The sequence below is a fragment of the Bombina bombina genome, chromosome 8 (assembly GCF_027579735.1).
Source record: "Bombina bombina isolate aBomBom1 chromosome 8, aBomBom1.pri, whole genome shotgun sequence".
Lineage (NCBI taxonomy): Eukaryota > Metazoa > Chordata > Amphibia > Anura > Bombinatoridae > Bombina > Bombina bombina.
In genome coordinates this window covers 287,313,751-287,334,330 of record NC_069506.1, presented here as the reverse complement: position 1 = coordinate 287,334,330, position 20,580 = coordinate 287,313,751, and the positions used below count along the sequence as shown (strand labels likewise).

The window sequence follows — 20,580 nt, the reverse complement described above, 5'->3', positions numbered from 1 at the left end:
TTTGCGGTAGCCTCGAGTCGCGGAAGAAAAGTGAGCGGTACACCTGACCTGCCAGACTCATAAAACCAGCGGGCGTTAAAAAGCAGCCTTGGGACCTCTCAACGCTGCTTTTTAAGGCTAATACCAAACTCGTAATCTAGGCGATAGATTCTGAAGATAGATAGATAGATAGATAGATAGATAGATAGATGATAGATAGATACTGGATAGATGATAAATACACAGATAGATTCTGAATAGAGAGATTATATGCGATATACAGTATATGTTTATGTGTAATATCTGTCTCCTGTAGTGCAGGCCAGAATAACAAATTAAACAAACTAAAAAGCATTAACTCTTTGTCTGCTGTAACATTACACATACCGGTATATTTTGCCCCTTACAAACATGGCCGCCGCCGGATCACTAGCATGTGGTGTTGATTGATGACGGGACTATCCTGTCGCGTGTATAGTGAGTAATCTTCTGGGTCAAGATGGCTGCGCCCAGCGGATACGTGTTGCAGAAGATGGAGGTGTCGGATAGTCCTATGGTAACGGAGACAAAGCCAGTGCTCACCTCTGAGCCCATCCCTGGCTTTGTTGATACGGACACGTTTGTTAAGGTGAGGTGGGCCGGGCTTTAATTCATGGCACCCATAGGCACAACTTACTCATGTGCCCCGTTAGTGTCTCCCAGTGGTACTCAAAGCCATATGTCTGCTCAGCACGACTGTTAGTCTACTTTTTAGTATTCAGGATAGTAGAAAATGAGTGGGGGCTGCCGTGCAGGGACCATCTGAGGCAAAGTGCCCATAGACAGCAGCCCACTTTACCTAGTGATAAGGCCTGCCTCATAGACCACGTAACCAGACATGGTGTATGACTCCTATGTGACTGTGTAATCTGACAGGGACTGGTGACCGTGTTGTTATGTAACCAGACAGGGGCTAGTGACCGTGTTGTTATGTGACCAGACAGGGGCTAGTGACCGTGTTGTTATGTGACCAGACAGGGGCTAGTGACCGTGTTGTTATGTGACCAGACAGGGGCTAGTGACCGTGTTGTTATGTGACCAGGCGGGGGCTAGTGACTGTGTTGTTATGGGACCAGGCGGGGGCTAGTGACTGTGTTGTTATGGGACCAGGCGGGGGCTAGTGACTGTGTTGTTATGGGACCAGGCGGGGGCTAGTGACCGTGTTGTTATGGGACCAGGCGGGGGCTAGTGACCGTGTTGTTATGGGACCAGGCGGGGGCTAGTGACTGTGTTGGTTGTTTTTGTGACCAGGCGGGGGCTAGTGACTGTGTTGGTTGTTTTTGTGACCAGGCGGGGGCTAGTGACTGTGTTGGTTGTTTTTGTGACCAGGCGGGGGCTAGTGACTGTGTTGGTTGTTTTTGTGACCAGGCGGGGGCTAGTGACTGTGTTGGTTGTTTTTGTGACCAGGCGGGGGCTAGTGACTGTGTTGGTTGTTTTTGTGACCAGGCGGGGGCTAGTGACTGTGTTGGTTGTTTTTGTGACCAGGCGGGGGCTAGTGACTGTGTTGGTTGTTTTTGTGACCAGGCGGGGGCTAGTGACTGTGTTGGTTGTTTTTGTGACCAGGCGGGGGCTAGTGACTGTGTTGGTTGTTTTTGTGACCAGGCGGGGGCTAGTGACTGTGTTGGTTGTTTTTGTGACCAGGCGGGGGCTAGTGACTGTGTTGGTTGTTTTTGTGACCAGGCGGGGGCTAGTGACTGTGTTGGTTGTTTTTGTGACCAGGCGGGGGCTAGTGACTGTGTTGGTTGTTTTTGTGACCAGGCGGGGGCTAGGGACTGTGTTGGTTGTTTTTGTGACCAGGCGGGGGCTAGTGACTGTGTTGGTTGTTTTTGTGACCAGGCGGGGGCTAGTGACTGTGTTGGTTGTTTTTGTGACCAGGCGGGGGCTAGGGACTGTGTTGGTTGTTTTTGTGACCAGGCGGGGGCTAGGGACTGTGTTGGTTGTTTTTGTGACCAGGCGGGGGCTAGGGACTGTGTTGGTTGTTTTTGTGACCAGGCGGGGGCTAGGGACTGTGTTGGTTGTTTTTGTGACCAGGCGGGGGCTAGTGACTGTGTTGGTTGTTTTTGTGACCAGGCGGGGGCTAGTGACCGTGTTGTTATGGGACCAGGCGGGGGCTAGTGACCGTGTTGTTATGGGACCAGGCGGGGGCTAGTGACCGTGTTGTTATGGGACCAGGCGGGGGCTAGTGACTGTGTTGGTTGTTTTTGTGACCAGGCGGGGGCTAGTGACTGTGTTGGTTGTTTTTGTGACTAGGCGGGGGCTAGTGACTGTGTTGGTTGTTTTTGTGACCAGGCGGGGGCTAGTGACTGTGTTGGTTGTTTTTGTGACCAGGCGGGGGCTAGTGACTGTGTTGGTTGTTTTTGTGACCAGGCGGGGGCTAGTGACTGTGTTGGTTGTTTTTGTGACCAGGCGGGGGCTAGTGACTGTGTTTTTCTGTAATGATGCTGGACAGTACTAGGATTTATATCTCTCACTCTCTATATACAGTATATATTTATAGTTATCTGGTAATGATGCGGCTACTTACACAAAAATGTCATGTTTTGCAGTATGCCCTTGGGACAGTTGTGTCTGCCACTAAGGCCTCCACAGGCCTCCCACAGTCTGGGGATGAATATGATTTTTATCTCAGTTTTCCTGGATTTCGTGCATTTTGTGAGTCGCAGGGTGATCGTCTGCTTTCCTGGTAAGTATTTATACAGTAGCACTATTAGAGTTAAAGATACAACTGCACATGTATTACTCACATTTACAGGATTGGTGCTGTGCAGTATCTGTATATAATGATACAGTGTGTTTGCTAATGTTGTCCATCAACTTCTTTTACTTAAAGGGACAGTCAACACCAGAATTTTTGTTGTTTTAAAAGATTGATAATCCCTTAATTACCAATTCCCCAGTTTTGCATAACCAACAAAGTTATAATAATACCTCTGTAATTACCTTGTATGTAAGCCTCGGCAGACTGCACCCTTATTTCAGTTCTTTTGACAGACTTGCATTTTAGCCAATCAGAGCTGACTCGATGGTAAATTCACGTGCATGAGCTCAATGTTATCTATATGAAACACATGAACTAATGCCCTCTAGTGGTGAGCTATCCAAATGCATTTAGATTAGAGGCGGCCTTCAAGGTCTAAGAAACTAGCATATGAACCTCCTAGGTTTAGCTTTCAACTAAAAATACCAAGAGAACAAAGCAAAATTGGTGATAAAAGTAAATTGGAAAGTTGTTTAAAATTAAATTTTTTTGGACTTGACTGTCCCTTTTTAATATTTTTATTAAATATAACTGTTCTAAGGTTTATGAATTGTTTTATCTAATTAGTATGAGCCAGATTATGCAGTACCACGGCTGTCGCAGTCACATCCAAAATCGCAACAAAGTCATAGAACTGGAAGATAAATTTGATTTGTTGGTTGATGCCAATGATGCTATTTTGGAAAAGGTGGTGAGTGTTTTTCCTTCATTTACTTGTGTTTTTGGTAGGTTAGTTGCTCTTTGTTTAGATCAAACTAAAGGAGATTTGGGAGAGTGGCCTGAAATGAACCAGGCGTGTACGTCTGTTCAGCGTATAATCTTTTTGTGTTGAGTCTTTCATATGATGTCCGTCTGATACATGAGTTGTTGCTCTAGGGAGCTAACACATAATATGCTGTAAATTGCCCTGTACATCTAAGGGCAGACTCCGCATATACCTATTAGTAATCTCTTACAAGGGCTAGTGATTTTATTATTCTGTCAGTTTTCTGTACTATGATTATAAATATTTTATTTCAGGGCTTTTTACTTGATGAAGTTTCTGGGGTGCACAAGAATCAGCAGCCGATTCTTCCTGCTGGTCTGCAGGCGCCGAAAACCATTGTATCTAGCTGGAACAGGCGGGTGAGTTGTGTATACTTGTAGGTCTCTATAATTACCGCTACTTGTTAACCTTAAAATAAGAAACCTGAAGATTTTCTTTCATGTCAGGTTTGCTTCATTCTCTTGGTATCATTTATTAAAGGAGCAGCAATGCACTACTGGGAGCTAGCTGAACACATCTGGTGAGCCAATGACGAGGCATATATGTGTAGCCACAAATCAGCAACTAACTCTGAGTAGCTAGATATGCTTTTCAACAAAGGATACCAAAAGAATGTAATTTCCTATTATGGATTTATATATAGTTTAATAGCTTGATGCTCTTTTTTTTTTTATTGGGTTTTGTTAGAATATACTGTTTATTTTCTACAGAACAATGATTTCAGTAAAAAAGGCAAAGCAGAAACCTTCCGGCTACTTCACGCCAAGAACATTCTGCGGCCTCAACTCAAGTTTAAAGAGAAGATTGATAATTCCAACACCCCATTTGTACCAAAACTTTTTATTAAACCCAACGCCCAAAAACCACTTCCTGAAGGTAAGATTGGAGCTTCGAATGGGTTGTCTGTATGTTGTGTGCCGTACAATTCTGTTTTTTACATACACAATAACTCCTATTAAAGGGACATGAAACCCACATTTCTTTCATGTAATTGGCAAGAGTCCATGAGCTAGTGACGTATGAGATATAAAATCCTAAAAGGAGGGGCAAAGTTTCCCAAACCTCGAAATGCCTATAAATACACCCCCCACCACACCCACAATTCAGTTTTACAAACTTTTCTTCCTATGGAGGTGGTGAAGTAAGTTTGTGCTTGATTTCTATGATAAGCGCTTCTAAGCATTTTGAAGCCCAATTCCTCTCAGAGTACAGTGTTTGTCAGAGGGATATGAAGAGATTATCGCCTATTGATGTTATGGTTTTCCTCGCAGGAAATCTTTTCAAAGGTTCTCTGTTATTGGTCGTAGGGATTCATCCCCTACCTCCCTTTTCAGATCGATGATATACTCTAATATACCATTACCTCTGCTGATACTTTTTCAGTACTGGTTTGGCTATCTGCTATATGTGGATGGGTGTCTTTTTCGGTAAGTATGTTACTTTTTATTTAAGACACTCTCAGCTATGGTTTGGCACTTTATGTATTAATATAAAGTTTTAAATATATGTATTTTACTTATATTTGCCATGAGTCAGGTCTATGTATATTTCCTTTTGCAGTCTGTCAGTTTCAGTTTGAGAAGCATGTTCAGGAAGTTATCTTACCTTGGGTAAAGTCCTCTTTTTTTTTTTTTTTTTTTTTTTTCAAATTGACTGTTTTTTCTTTCGCGGGCAAAATTAGGCTCGCGAGGGCGCAAAATGCTGTTACTTATTGCGCTATTCTTGGCGCGAAGGTACGTCTTTGGTGCAAGTTCGTCATTTCCGGCGTCTTAGTTGATGCCAGGTTTCCTTGCACGAGGTTGCGTCTGTTATGACGCAAGTTGCGTAATTTCCCAATGTTGTTGGCGCCATTTTTTTTTTTTTTTAACTTCCTTTTGCATCGTGCGTCATACTTGGCGCCCAAAAATTTTGTTTATTTTTCACCCCACTTCCTATATGCCTCTTGCCTTCTATATACTCAGAGGGCCATGCTGTTTGCATTTTTTCTCATTCCTGAAACTGCCATATAAGGAAATTGTAAATGTTGCTTTAATGTTGTTTTTTCTTTTACATTTTGCAAGATGTCTCAATCTGATCATGTCTCAGAAGCAACTGTTGGAACCCTGCTGCCTGATCACTATTCTACCAAAGCTAAGTGTATATGTTGTAAGTTAGCTGAAATTATATCTCCAGCTGTAGTATGTAGCAGCTGCCATAATAAGCTTTTGCACGCAGAAAATGTTTCCATCAGTACTAGTACAGTTTGTTGTTCCTTCAACATCTAATGTACATGATATCCCTGTCAATATAAAAGACTATATTGCTGATGCGATACAGAAGTCTTTGTCTGCTATTCCACCTTCTAATAAACGTACAAGGTATTTTAAAACTTCTCATAAATTTTATGAAATTTCTAATGACCGACAACATACTGAAATATCCTTCTGATTCAGAAGATCCTACCTCAGACATTGACAAATCTACTTATCTTTTCAAGATTGAGTATATTTGTTCCTTATTTAAAGAAGTTTTGGTCACTTTGGATATTGAGGAGTCTAAGTCCTCTTTATATCAAAGCTAGTAAATGTTTAAATTCTGTTTATAATCCTCCTGTGGTTACTTCTGAGGTTTTCCCAGTTCCTGATGCTATTTCTGTTGTGATTACTAAGGAATGGATTAAGCCTGGTACTTCTTTCATTCCTTCTTCTAGGTTTAAAAAATTGTACCCTTTGCCAGCGGCTAGATTAGAGTTTTGGGAAAAAGTCCCCAAAGCTGATGGGGCTATTTCTACTCTTGCCAAAAGTACTACTATTCCTATGGAAGACAGTACTTCTTTTATAGATCCTTTAGATAGGAAACTTGAATCTTATCTAACGAAAGCTTATTTATTTTCTATCTTCTCAGGCCTGTCATTGCTATGGCTGATGTTGCAGCTGCATCAACTTTTTGGTTGGATAGCTTAGTGCAACAGGAAACAGATCCTGCTTTGTCTAGCATTGTTCGTTTGCTTTAACATGCTAATTATTTTCTCTGTGATGCTATTTTTGATATCCTCAAAATTGATGTTAAATCTTTGTCTTTGGCTATTTTAGCTAGAAAAGCTTTATGGCTCAAGTCTTGGAATGCTGACATGGTATCTAAATCTAGATTACTATCTCTTTATTTCCAAGGTAATAATTTATTTGGTTCTCATTTGGATTCAATTATTTCAACTATCACTGGAAGGAAGGGAGTTTTTTGCCTCAGGATAAAAGATCTAGACAGAACGAGGAACAGAAAACCAATCCTTCCCCTAAAGACTCTGGTTCCAATTGGAAACCTTCTTCAAGTTGGCATAAATCCAAGCCTTTTAAAAAAAACCAAAGCCAGCAGCCAGCCCCCAAGTCTGCATCAAGGTGCGGCCCTCGATTCAGTTCAGCTGGTGCAGGGCAGATTGAAATTATTCCAAGACATTTGAGCAGATTCTGTTCAAAATCAGAGTATTGTCTCTCAAGGGTATCGAATAGGATTTAGAGTAAGACCTCCTGTGAGAAGATTCTTTCTCTCTCACGTTCCAGCAAATCCGGTGAAGGCTCAGGCTTTTCTGAAGTGTTTTTCAGATCTAGAGCTTTCAGGGTTTATAATACCAGTTCCGTTTCAGGAACAGGACCTGGGGTTTTATTCAAATCTATTCATTGTCCCAAAGAAAGAAAATTCATTCAGGCCAGTTCTGGATCTGAAGTTTTTGAATCGTTTTGGAAGAGTCCCAACTTTCAAGATGGTGACTATAAGAACTATTTTGCCTTTTGTTCAGCAAGGTAATTTATATGTCCACAATAGACTTACAGGATGCTTATCTTCACATTCCGATTCATCCAGACCGCTATCGGTTTCTGAGATTCTCTTTTCTAGACAAGCATTACCAATTTGTTGCTCTTCCATTTGGCCTAGCAACAGCTCAGAGGATTCTATCTGTAATCAGAGGACAGGTTATTGCGGTGTTTCCTTATTTGGACGACAACTTGGTTCTAGCTCAGTCTTTACATTTTAGCCGAATCTCACACGAACCAACTTGTGTTGTTTCTTCAAAGACATGGTTGAAGGATCAATTTACCAAAGAGTTTCTTGATTCCTCAGACAAGGGTCACCTTTTTAGGTTTCCAGATAGATTCAGTGTCCGTGACTCTGTCCTTAACAGACACGAGAGAAATGAAATTGGTTTCAGCTTATCGAAACCTTCAATCTCAGTCATTCCCTTCAGTGGCTATGTGCATGGAAGTTTTAGGTCTCATGACTGCAGCATCGGACGCAATCCGCTTTGCTCGTTTTCACATGAGACCTCTACAGCTTTATATGCTGAATCAATGGTGCAGGGATTATATTTGGATATCACAATTGATATACTTAAAGAGACAGTCTACACCAGAATTTTTATTGTTTTAAAAGATAGATAATCCCTTTATTACCCATTCCCCAGTTTTGCATAACCAACACAGTTATATTAATATACTTTTAACCTCTGTGATTATCTTATATCTAAGCCTCTGCAAACTGCCCCTTTATTTCAGTTCTTTTGACAGACTTGCAGTTTAGCCAATCAGTGCCTGCTCCCAGATAACTTCACGTGCACAAGCACAGTGTTATCTATATGAAACACATGAACTAACACCCTCTAGTGGTGAAAAACTGTTAAAATGCATTCTGAAAAGATGTAGCCTTCAAGGTCTAAGAAATTAGCATATGAACCTCCTAGGTTAAGCTTTCAACTAAGAATACCAAGAGAACAAAGCAAAATTTGTGATAAAAGTAAATTGGAAAATTGTTTAAAATGACATGTCCTATCTGAATCATGAAAGTTTATTTTGAACTAGACTGTCCCTTTAAATCCCAACATTCAACTCTCTCTGACTTGGTGGTTAGACCATCATTGTTTAATTTAGGGGGCCTCTTTTGTTCGTCATACCTGGACTGTGATCTCAACAGATGCAACTCTTTCAGGTTGGGGAGCTGTCTGGCGATTTCTAACAGCACAAGGGGTTTGGAAACATCAAGAGGCGAGGTTACCAATCAATATTTTAGAACTCTGTGCTATTTTCAGGGCTTTTCAGGTTTGGCCTCTGTTAAAGAGAGAACCATTCATTTGTTTTCAGGCAGACAATATCACAACTGTGGCATATGCCAATCATCAGGGTGGGACTCGCAGTCCCCTAGCTATGAAAGAAGTATCTTGGATACTTTCTTGGGGAGAATCCAGCTCTTGTCTAATTTCTGCGGTGTAGACAATTGGAAAGCTGATTATCTCAGCCGTCGGACCTTACATCCGGGGGAGTGGTCTCTCCATCCAGATGTATTTTGTCAGATTGTACAGATGTGGGATCTTCCAGAAATAGATCTGATGGCTTCTCATCTAAACAAGAAACTTCCCAGGTACCTGTCCAGGTCCAGGGATCCTCAGGCGGAGATGGTGGATGCTTTAGCAGTTCCTTTGTTTTATTAACCTGCTTATATCTTTCCGCCTCTAGTTCTTCTTCCAAAAGTAATTTCCAAGATCATTATGGAACAATCTTATGTGTTTCTGATAGCACCAGCATGGTCTCATAGGTTTTGGTGTGCGGATCTTGTTCATATGTCCAGTTGCCAGCCTTGGCCACTTCCTCTAAGACCAGATCTTCTTCTGTCTCAAGGGCTGTTTTTCCATTAGGATCTCAAATCGTTAAATTTGAAGGTATGGAAATTGAACGCTTAGTTATAGAGGTTTCTCTGACTCAGTGATTAATACTATGCTACAGACTCGTAAGTCTGTTTCAAGGAAGATTTAATATCGAGTTTGGAAGACCTATATTTCATGGTGTTCTTTTCATAAATTTTCCTGGCATCCTTTAAGAATTCCTAGAATTTTACAGTTTCTTCAGGATGGCTTGGACAAAGGTTTGTCTGCAAGTACTTTGAAGGGACAAATCTCTGCTCTTTCTGTTTTATTTCATAGAAAGATTGCTAAGCTTCCTGATATTCACTGTTTTGTTCAGGCTTTGGTTCGTATCAAGCCTGTCATTAAATCAATCTCTCCTCCTTGGAGTCTTAATTTGGTTTTGAAGACTTTGCAGGCTCCCCCTTTTGAGCCTATGCATGCTTTGGATATTAAACTACTTTCTTGGAAAGTGTTGTTTCTTTTGACTATCTCTTCACCTAGAAGAGTTTCTGAATTGTCTGCTCTCTCTTGTGAGTCTCCTTTTCTGATTTTCCATCAGGATAAGGCTGTTTTGCGGACTTCGTTTAAATTTCTGCTTAAGGTTGTGAATTCTAACAACATTAGTAGGGAAATTGTTGTTCCTTCCTTGTGTCCTAATCCCAAGAATGCTCTTGAAAGATCTTTGCATTCTTTGGATGTTGTAAGAGCTTTGAAATATTATGTTGAAGCTACTAAAGATTTCAGGAAGACTTCTAGTCTATTTATTGTCTTCCCTATGGTTCTAGGAAAGGGCAGGAAGCTTCTGCCATTTCTTTGGCATATTGGTTGAAGCTTTTGATTTACAAGGCTTATTTGGAGGCGGGGCAGTCCCCACCTCAGAGGATCACATCTCATTCTACTAGATCAGTCTCCACTTCTTGGGCATTTAAGAATGAAGTTTCAGTTAATCAGATTTGCAAAGCAGCAACTTGGTCTTCTTTGCATACATTTACTAAGTTTTACCATTTTGATGTATTTGCTTCTTCTGAAGCAGTCTTTGGTAGAAAAGTTCTTCAGGCAGCTGTTTCAGTTTGATTCTTCTGCTAATGTTTTAAGTTTTTGTTTCTTTCTATTTATGAGAAAAACTTATTTCTTTCATATTGGCAAGAGTCCATGAGACCCACCCTGTTTCTGGTGGTTATGATTTTTTTTTTATAAAAGCCCAATTGTATTTTCAGTTCCTTTTTTGTATGCTTTTTTACTCTTTATTTTATCACCCCACTACTTGGCTATTCGTTAAACTGAATTGTGGGTGTGGTGAGGGGTGTATTTATAGGCATTTTGAGGTTTGGGAAACTTTGTCCCTCCTGGTAAGATTGTATATCCCATACGTCACTAGCTCAGGGACTCTTGCCAATAGGAAAGAAATGAATTTATCAGGTAAGTTCTTAAATTATGTTTTTTCTTTCATGCTTCAGATACAGAATATAATATTAAACAACTTTCCAATTTGCGTCTTATCTAATGTCCTTCCTTCTCTTGGTGTCCTTTGTTGAAGAAGCATCTATGCACTACTGGGAGGCAGATGAATGCACTTGGGTGAGACAATAAGATGAGGCATAAATGGGCAGCCACTAATCAGCAGCTCCTAAATCTACCCAGGTATCCTTTTCAACAAAGGATATCAGGAAAACAAAACAAACATGTTCTATCTAAATTATGAAAGAACATTTTTGGATTTCATGTTCCTTTAATTTTCAAAACATGGTAATCTGCTATGTTAGTAAAGAAACTTCATGGTCAACCACAGTATTGTGCATTCAGGGACGGGTTACCTATCTAAATATATGTATCTGTCTAATCTATCACGAAATGCAAATCTTTAGGCACCAATTTGCTACTACATTGCTGTAGAAATTCACAATTGTGCTGTCTCTTAGAGACCACCTCTCCTGCTTTATCATACTCTCACTGTAGCATGTAAATTAATATAAGATGCTGTCTCTTAGAGACCACCTCTCCTGCTTTATCATACTCGCACTATAGGAGACAGGGTCTTGTGATATTAATTTACATGCTATAGTGCGAGTATGATAAGACACAGCATCTTATATTAATTTAAATGCTATAGAGTGAGTATCATAAAGCAGGAGAGGATGTCTCTAGCATGTAAATTAATATAAGATGATGTGTCTTATCATACTCGCACTATAGCATGTAAATTAATATCACAAGACGCTGTCTCCCAGTACTCAGCAAAAGACGTAAGCGGCAGCCAGATGGCATGGATGTCCCTCCAGCTTTGGCAGACTTTATCCATCAGCAGCGAATGAAACAGACGGAGGATGACATGTAAGTGCCACAGAATCTGTCACCTAAAGCCATTGTTTTGTTTCCCTTGGTGTTCTGGAAATGTTTTGCTGCCATGAACAGACACCTTGGTTCACCTGCAGTTTTTCTTTACAGGTTCTCTCATCCATATCAATTTGAATTGGATCACTTTGTTCCATCTGAGTCCTTGCTAGAGAGGCCAGATATTCAGGTGAGCCCATGGGGGTATGATGCCTTGTGCTCGTCATTGCTTGTGTAAATATATCTGTGATTAAACCATACCCTGTATGTTGGCAGCCACCCCAGCCCCTGCAAGATGTCCCCTGTCACTTTGTGAGCTCCCTGAATGATCTAGTGGAACTGAACGAGAAGCTGCTGAAATCTTATGAATTTGCTGTGGACCTGGAGGTGAGATTATTATTCTGACCCGTTGGGCTATTCAGTGCCCTATCTTCATGTGCTACAATTTTAAGCTGCTGTCCACCTTCACCTCCTGATTTACTGAAAACATTTCCAATAGGAAATACCCAGTGAACAGATTTTAACAAATTCAGAAGTTTACCTGATATCTGAAGTTTATGTAAACGTTTTTTTTCTCTTGTGAAGCCCATTTTGTAGCTTAGTTGTTTAATGTGAGACATAGGAATACTGATCACAGAAGCCTGAAGGTCCATGGTGCTTGATATCACAACACGTTGTTATTGTAGTAACTGCACTAGTGGGAAGTGGTACTCACATGGTCCGTTTAACCTCTATTCTTGTGAATTATAAATGTTAACTTCTTCTTTGTTTCTGTTCTTTAGCATCACTCTTACAGAAGCTTTCTGGGACTCACATGCTTGATGCAGATTTCCACTAGGACAGATGATTATATCATTGACGTTTTGGAGCTGCGCAGTGACTTGTACATTCTAAATGAGAGTTTCACAGACCCAGCAATTGTCAAGGTCAGAAATATATTTTTCTTCTTCCAGGCTTCTACTTCCTAAAATGAATATGACTGTCTGACTTGGGTTCTGTCCTTCCAGGTACTCCACGGAGCAGACTCTGATATTGAGTGGTTGCAGAAGGACTTTGGTCTATACATTGTGAACATGTTTGACACACACCAAGCAGCGCGTCTCCTTAATCTTGGGCGTCATTCCCTTGACCATCTCCTCAGACTGTATTGCAGTGTTGAGTCTGAAAAGAAGTATCAGCTTGCAGACTGGAGGATCCGGTGAGTTAAGATTCTGTTGTTTAGTGTTGAGAGGGTGGAGACCAAAGGAATTGCTCATCACAAATTAAATTCTTGTGACTTATAGCCCATTGCCTGAGGAAATGGTTGAATACGCACGTGGAGATACTCACTACCTGCTTTACATCTATGACAAAATGCGAACAGAACTTCTGAAGACTGCCAATGGGCAGCCAAATCTTCTACAAATGGTCTGGCAGAAAAGCAAAGACATATGTCTAAAGGTGAGCCGCTTTACCAAGACTTGCCTCCTCCAGGGAAAAAAAACACTTTTGGAGAACCTTACCTTATTCTTTTTCTGCACAGAGATTCACAAAACCGATTTTCACTGAGGATTCCTACTTGGAACTCTACCAGAAGCAAAAGAAACATCTAAACTCACAGCAGTTTACTGCCTTCCGGCTTTTGTACGCCTGGCGTGATAAGATGGCGCGTCAGGAGGACGAGAGCACAGGGTGAGAAGAGTAAACATCTGCATTTTGCAATAGAGCAATCAGCACGATAGTTATGTAATCTTCACTGTCTCGTGTTTTACGTTTAACTTTTTCAGGTATGTGCTGCCCAACCACATGTTGCTGAAGATCGCAGAAGAGCTACCCAAGTGAGTGTTAAATTTAACAAAATGATTCACTTGCTCACTTTTCAGCAGTGCATCTGATTGTACAACAGATGAGTGCAGGCCATGTATTTTATTTTGTTACTTGGAAAGTGAATACTGCAGCTTCTCTCCAGAATTATTGCTCCTTAGTTGGAATAAACTGGTATATTCTGCTCCACAAGTCCATGTGCATACTTATGTGTAATGAATACAGCAACCATTTTTAGCAGTCCCTGTTGAGATCTACAACACAATGCTCATGTAACTCTGCTCTGTAATATTTATGTAATTGTCACATTAAAGGCTAATTTTTAGATCAATTTGTGACCCTGATTTGAAACCAGTTGCTCTTTTGACCTCTCCCAGCTTTTGATACTAGTTGTCTTGTAATCAGTATTTATAAAATTAATTTTCTACTGTTTCGTGGCATGTTTTGTGAAGTTAGAAACATTTCTATTGTGTTTGTGAAAGCACTTAAAGGAAGTGTGCCTTAAAGGGACATAATACTCATATGCTAAATCACTTGAAACTGATGCAGTATAGCTGTAAAAAGCTGACAGGAAAATATCACCTGAGTATCTCTATGTAAAAAAGGAAGATATTTTACCTCACAATCTCCTCAGCTCAGCAGAGTATGTTCTGTGTAAAAAGTTATACTCTGCTGCAGCCCAGCTGCAGGTAAAATAAAAAAAAATTAAGAAATGAACAGCAGCCCATCAGCATCAGCAGTGCTGAGGTCATGAACTCTTTTACTGGGATCTCATGAGATTTCACTTAACTCTCATGAGATTTTATTGTAAACTTCCTTACACTGAATAGGGAAATAACATGATAGTGCACGAGGCTCAATCCTTCGGCTGTCCCAGGACAGACATTCTGATTTGCTGCTTAGAAGTCCTTTACAATGGGATGTGGCTACTGAGGAACTTTTGAGGTAAAATATCTTTCTTTTTTACATAGAGATGTTCAGGTGATATTCTCTAGTCAGCCTTTTACAGCTATGCTGCATCACTTTCAAATGTTTAAACATTTGGGTATTATGGCCCTTTAAAGGAACACTCAAGTCAAAATAAACTTTTATGATTCAGATAGAGCAGCTGTTTTAAGACAATTTCCAATTTACTTCCATTATGAAATTTTGCTCAGTCTTTTTATATATTCACACTTTTTGGGGAACAAGATCTTACTGAGCATGTGTACAAGCTCACAGGGTATACGCATACTAGTTTGTGATTGGCTGATGTCTGTCACATGATAATGGGGGGAATACATTTGCTTACTGGCTATATCTCCTTTTGCTTTATTGGTGGACAGGCACATGCCTTACAAGCATAAAACAAAAACATAAAACATTTTTCTTTTTAATGACACAATGAGTCCACGGATCATCTTGATTACTAATGGTATATTCACCTCCTGGTCAGCAGGAGGCGGCAAAGAGCACCACATCAAAGCTGTTAAATAGCTCCTCCCTTCCCTCCCACCCAAGTCATTCTCTTTGCCTGCGTTAGTGATAGGAAGTGGTAAAGTTAGGTGTCAGAAAAGATTCTTCAATCAAGAGTTTATTATTTTTAAAGTAGTGCAAGATTGTGATGATTTTGTTCTGGGGTGTAGTAGTAGTCCATATCAGTCTCTTCAGTAGAGCTTTGGTGGCTTTAGAGTAATGGGAACTTGTGGGACATAAATCTCACTGCGCCTCCCATATTTAATACTGCCCTAATCTCCTACAGTCGGAGAGATATGTCTCAGGCTTTGATTTCTCTGCAGGTCGATGTGAGGAAGAGGACCTCTCAAACCTGTGAACTTCCTTGCTGTCGGGCAGCATATGAGGTAAGTGCTGACTTTTTTTCTGGGGGAAGGTTGATCTCAGAAATAAAGGAGGGCACTTTATTTATTGTACATTCCTCATTATTACACTTCATAGTCTCCCCTACAACATAGAGGGGACATTTAGGCAGCATTGAAGCAGGCATTGGGATTATTATTATTTTTTTTCTGGTGATTCCACATCTCCCGGCGGTTGTGTGAATTAATAACTGACCGGGAGATTTGCTTGGTCACGCCCACGATGGATGGTACCGTTAGTATTGTAGTGTAATTGCGCGCCAATTTTTACTTTTACTCAGCTCCATGATGGAAATATCATAGCTGCGTAGAAGCTGTTTACATTTGAGTATATTGTTTTACATATATTGCATAAACCTCAATCAACCTCAATCAGAAAGTCTCCTGCACAACACCTCAGCAGAGGATTGCTGAGGTGGAGACATGTTTTCTAATTATATCGTAACTACGTACTGACAGTGCAAATGCCTCAATCAGAACGTCTCCTGCACAGCACCTCGGCAGAGGGTTGCTGAGGTGGGGAGATGTTTGCAGTTTATTTTTAGGTCTATAGATTCTGAGATCGCTCAGACTTTGTTTTATATATATATATCTCTAATCTCTAATCTCTATATATATATATATATATATATATATATATATATATATATATATATATATATATATATATATATATATATATATATCTATATATATATATATATATATATATCTAATATATATATATATATATATATATATATATAATCTCTATCTTTTTATCTCTCTCCCTCTCCCTCTCTCTCCCTTTTTACTGCTGTTTATCAGTGCAGTAAGCTAGCAATTAATGTGTTACTGTGCAGCTGCTAGAACAGTTAAGAAAAAAAGAGACGGTAAAATGTTTAGGTTTTTTATAACAAATTTCAACCTTTTGATAATTAAACTGTTTAGTTTATAAAGGGTCTCTTGATCATTATGCTTTAATGCCAATGTGGAACCACCAATCCCTTTATGTTCCTCATGTATGGAGAGAACTTTAGGCTTCTGGGATAGGCTTTTTTCTGATGAGGATGCTGTTCAATATATACCGCCCTCATATTCATTGCCCTGCGGTTCCTCTCTAGCTTCAGCTGGAGTTTTTTCTTTCAAAGACAACGCTTCTCTCATGTCTTCTGCAGTTTCAGATGCATTGTCTGCTGTTCCAATATAGCAGATTAAGCGTAAGAGTAAATTCAGACTTTCAGCAAATTAGGTTTCTGACGCAGTTATTGCTATTCAAATGTCCCCTCACAGAGCCTGAGGAAGAGGGTAACGTAGTAGCATCTGAAGGTGAAATCTCAGATGCTGACAGTGTAATTCCTTTTGTTGATTCTGAAGTTGTTCCCTTCATTTTAAGCTAGATCACCTCCGTCTGTTACTTAAGGAGGTTTTTAGCTAGAAGCGGAAGACAGCGACTCCATGGTCATTGTTTTTCCTAAGAAGTCCAGTAAGCTGAACAAATTTTGAGGTTCCTTCCTCGGTGGAAGAGACCGGGTATACTTTTTTTTTTTTTTCCTCCATCTTCTATATTTTAAAAATAGATGTTTCCCATAGCCGACTGGTTTAAGGAGGTTGGCAAAAAGTCCCCAAGGGGGAAAGAGCCGTTTCCTCCTTAGACAAAGATAGAGGGGTTACTCAAGAAGATGTCTATGCACCAGGGCTTACAATGATGGCCAGCTGTGTGCATTAATACCGTCACTAGTGTGGCAGCATTTTAGTTTGATGTATTGTCTGATACTATTAGGACAAACTCCACTGGTTGAAATCCAGGATAGGATAAAAGCCTCTTAAATTGGCTAATTCCTTTTTTAAGGATGCTTGCCTTCAAGTTATAACATTGGGAACAAGGATTTCAGGTTTTTCTGTTCTAGTTCTCAGAACCTTGCGGTTAGAACCTTGGTCTGCGGATGAATCTTCTAGTTTAAGCTTTTAGCGATTCCCTATAAGGGGAGGACCTTGCTTGGACCTGGCTTGACGGAAATAATTCCTGATATTTCGGGAGGTAAGGGACTCCCTCAGGACAAGAGAAACAAACCAGAGGGAAGACATGGTAATTTTCACAATTTCGAGAGAAATTCTTTCTCTTCTGCCTCTTAGCAGGAACTGTCTAAACCTTTGTGGAGACCCAATCAGTCTTTTAATAAGGGAAAACAATCCAAGAAGTCTGCTATTGAATCTAAGACAGTATGAAGGCCCTGCCCCCTATCCGGGACCAATGCTTGGGTTCGAGATGTTCAGGATCCCTGGGCAGTAGAAATAGTGTCCCAGGGATAATAACTACAGTTCAAAAGTTTTCCTCCCAGAGGCAGGTTTTCTGCTTTCAAGATTATCTGTAGACCAGATATAAGGAGAGGTGTTCTTACATTATGTGAGAGACCTCTCCGACCTGGGAGTGATAGTTTCTGTTCTGATTCAGGAACAGGGTCTGAAATTTTATTCAAATCTGTTCGTGATTTTCATGGATCATTACAAGTTCCTAAGGTTCTGGGATTGCTATTGGCGGTGCTTTGGTTACGGGAATTTGCAGGGCGCCGTATCCGGATGACATCCTGGTCCAGGCGCCATCCTTAAAACCAGCAAGATCCCTTATACGGAAAAGTTATCCTTTCTGCGATCTCACGGGTGGAAGGTAAATTTGGAAAAGAGTCCCTTAGTCCCAAATACAGGGTATCCTTTTTTTTTTTTTTTTTTTTTTTGGGACCATAATAGATTTCCTATCTATGAAGTTTTTTTCTGACTCAAGTCAGGAAATCAAAGATTTTGTGATTTGTCTAGCCCTTCAGTCTTCTCATTGGTCATATTTGGCTCAGTGCATGGAGGTAATTGGGCTGATGGTAGCGGTATTGGATATCATCCCGTCTGCTCGGTTCCAACTCAGAATTCTGCAGTTAACCATGCTCTAGCAATGGAACAGAGGGTATGCAGATGTCTCTCCTTGAATACTTCTGGAGTAGGAGTCAAGGGATACCTTTCAATGGTGGTTGTCTCGGGATCATCTCTTTTAGGGGACCTAATTTCACAGATTATCTTGGGTGATGGTGACAACAGTTGCCAGCCTTCTAGGTTGGGGAGCAGTTTGGGGCTCCCTAAAGGCTCAGGGAGTTTGGACTCAGTCTGAGACTTCTCTTCCTACAAACTTTTTGAACTGAGAGCGATATTTAATGTTCTTTTGGTCTAGCTCCAGTTAGCCTCGGTCCACTTTATCAGGTTCCAGTCGGACAACATATCCAAGATAATTCAGTGGGTGGAAACACACTCTTGTTGCCTGCCAGTGATCTTCTTCCCAGGTGTGGATACGGGTCAAGGTCCAGGGATCCTCAGGCGGTACTGATAGACGTCCTGGCGGTACCTTGGACCTTCAGTCTTAGCATACTTATTTCCTCTGTTCTTCTTCCTCGGGTTATGGCTCAAGTCGAGCAGGAGAGGGCCTCAGTGATCCTCATTGCACCGGCTTGTCCTCGCGGGATATGATATGCAGATCTGGTGGACATGTCATCTCTGCCACCTGGGAGACTTCCGTTGAGGAAGTACCTTCTAATTTAGTACTCTTCCTTTTCCTAAATCTAGTTTTTCTGGAGCTGACTGCTTGGTGATTGAACGCTTAATTTTTCCAAGCAAGGCTTTTCAGAATCGGTCATAGGGACATTGATTCAGGCTTGTAATCCTGTAACTATAAGGTTTTCCATAAGACATGGAGTAAATGTCTCTATTGGGATGAATCCAAGGGCTACTCATGGAGTAGAGTTAGGATTCATAGAATTTTGTCTTTTCTCCGAGAAAGTTTGGAGAAAGGATTATCAACAAATTCCTTAGATATTGAGTTGTTATCTTGGAAAGTTGTATTTCTTTTTTGCTATTGCTTCTGATCGCAGAGTATCGGAGTTCTCTGCTTTGCGCTTTGAGTCCCCTTACCTTATTTTTCATCAGTTAAGGGTTTTTTTGTGTATTAGGTTAGATTTTTTTTCTAAGGTTGTTTCTGATGGAAACTTCAATCTGAAGATTGTTGTTCCTTCCTTGTGTCCTAATTCTTCTTCTTAGAAGGAAGGGCTTCTGTACAGTTTGAATGTGGTGCATGCTTTAAGGTTTTACCTGCAGGCGACTCGGGACTTTCGTCAGTCGTCTTCTTTATTTATGATTTCTCAGGGATGTAAGGGAAAGAAAGCTACGGCAACTTCTCTTTCTTTTGGCTGACGAGCATCATATGTTTTACTTATGAGACTGCTGGACAAAAGCCTCCTTGAGAAAGTTACGGCTTATTCCACGAGGGCTGTTGCTTCCTCATGGGCATTCCAAAATGAAGCTTCTGTGGAACAGATTTGCAAGGCTGCAACTTTGTCCTCTGTTCACACTTTTTCAAAATTCTACAAATTTGACACTTTTTGCCTCGGCTGAGGTTGGTTTTGGGAGAAAGGTTCTTCAAGCAGTGGTGCCTTCCGTTTAGGTTCCCTGTCTTGTCCCTCCCGTATCATCTGTGTACTCTAGCTTGGGTATTGAATCCCATTAGTAATTAAGATGATCCGTGGACTCATCGTGTCATTAAAAAGAAAAGAAAATTTATGCTTACCTGATAAATTTATCCACGGCCCGCCCTGCTCTTGTAAGACAAGTTGTTGGTTATTATAAACTTATACCTCTGCACCTTGGTTTTTCCTTTCGTTCCTTAACTTCGGTCGAATGACTGGAGTCGGAGGGAAGGGAGGAGCTATTTAACAGCTTTGCTGTGGTGCTCTTTGCCGCCTCCTGCTGACCAGGAGGTGAATATCCCATTAGTAATTAAGATGATCAGTGGACTCATTGTGTCAAAAAAGAAATTAATTTATCAGGTCAGCATAACATTTTTTTTTCCCAGAGCAGGAACATCTTTTTTACAAAACAAACTGCAATACATCTTAACATTTTTTTTTTTTATGCAACAAAGTTTTAAAAAAAACATACCTTTTAAAAATCTGGTTTGATCAGTGAATGCAGAGTAATGACTTTGCATAATACACATGGTTCCTGTATTAGCAGCCGTAATCACTTTCTATTGTTTAATTAAAGGGACATGAAACCACAAAAAATATTTCATGATTTAGATAAAGCATGCAATTGTAAACATTTTTCTAATGCACTTCCATTATCAATTTTGCTTTATTCTTTTGGTATCCTTTCTTGAAGGAGCAGCAATGCACTACTGGGAATTATCTGAACACATTGGTTATCCATTCAAAAGAGGCATATATGGGCAGACACCAATCAGCACCTAACTCCCAGCTCCTGAGCCTATATATATAAGCTTTTCAACAAAGGATACCAAGATAATGAAGCAAATTAGATAAAACCAGTAAATTGGAAAGTTGTTTAAAAATATATGCTCTATCTAAATCATGAAATATTTTGGGTT

At 40.5% G+C, this 20,580-nt stretch overlaps 1 protein-coding gene across 1 annotated transcript in view; it reads left to right on the top strand.

The window, feature by feature from the left end:
• The first annotated feature begins 477 nt into the window (after nt 1–477).
• The window catches only part of EXOSC10 (exosome component 10), a 55,572-nt gene continuing 35,469 nt past the window's right edge, over nt 478–20,580 (top strand). Inside the window, exons 1-13 of the mRNA XM_053691443.1 lie at nt 478–607; nt 2,565–2,701; nt 3,344–3,467; nt 3,797–3,901; nt 4,253–4,418; nt 11,418–11,520; nt 11,635–11,710; nt 11,797–11,907; nt 12,303–12,446; nt 12,528–12,718; nt 12,804–12,960; nt 13,043–13,191; nt 13,287–13,337. Of these exons, the coding sequence (XP_053547418.1) occupies nt 479–607; nt 2,565–2,701; nt 3,344–3,467; nt 3,797–3,901; nt 4,253–4,418; nt 11,418–11,520; nt 11,635–11,710; nt 11,797–11,907; nt 12,303–12,446; nt 12,528–12,718; nt 12,804–12,960; nt 13,043–13,191; nt 13,287–13,337 (1,643 nt within the window). The 5' untranslated portion in view covers nt 478. The remainder of the gene's footprint in view (nt 608–2,564; nt 2,702–3,343; nt 3,468–3,796; nt 3,902–4,252; nt 4,419–11,417; nt 11,521–11,634; nt 11,711–11,796; nt 11,908–12,302; nt 12,447–12,527; nt 12,719–12,803; nt 12,961–13,042; nt 13,192–13,286; nt 13,338–20,580) is intronic.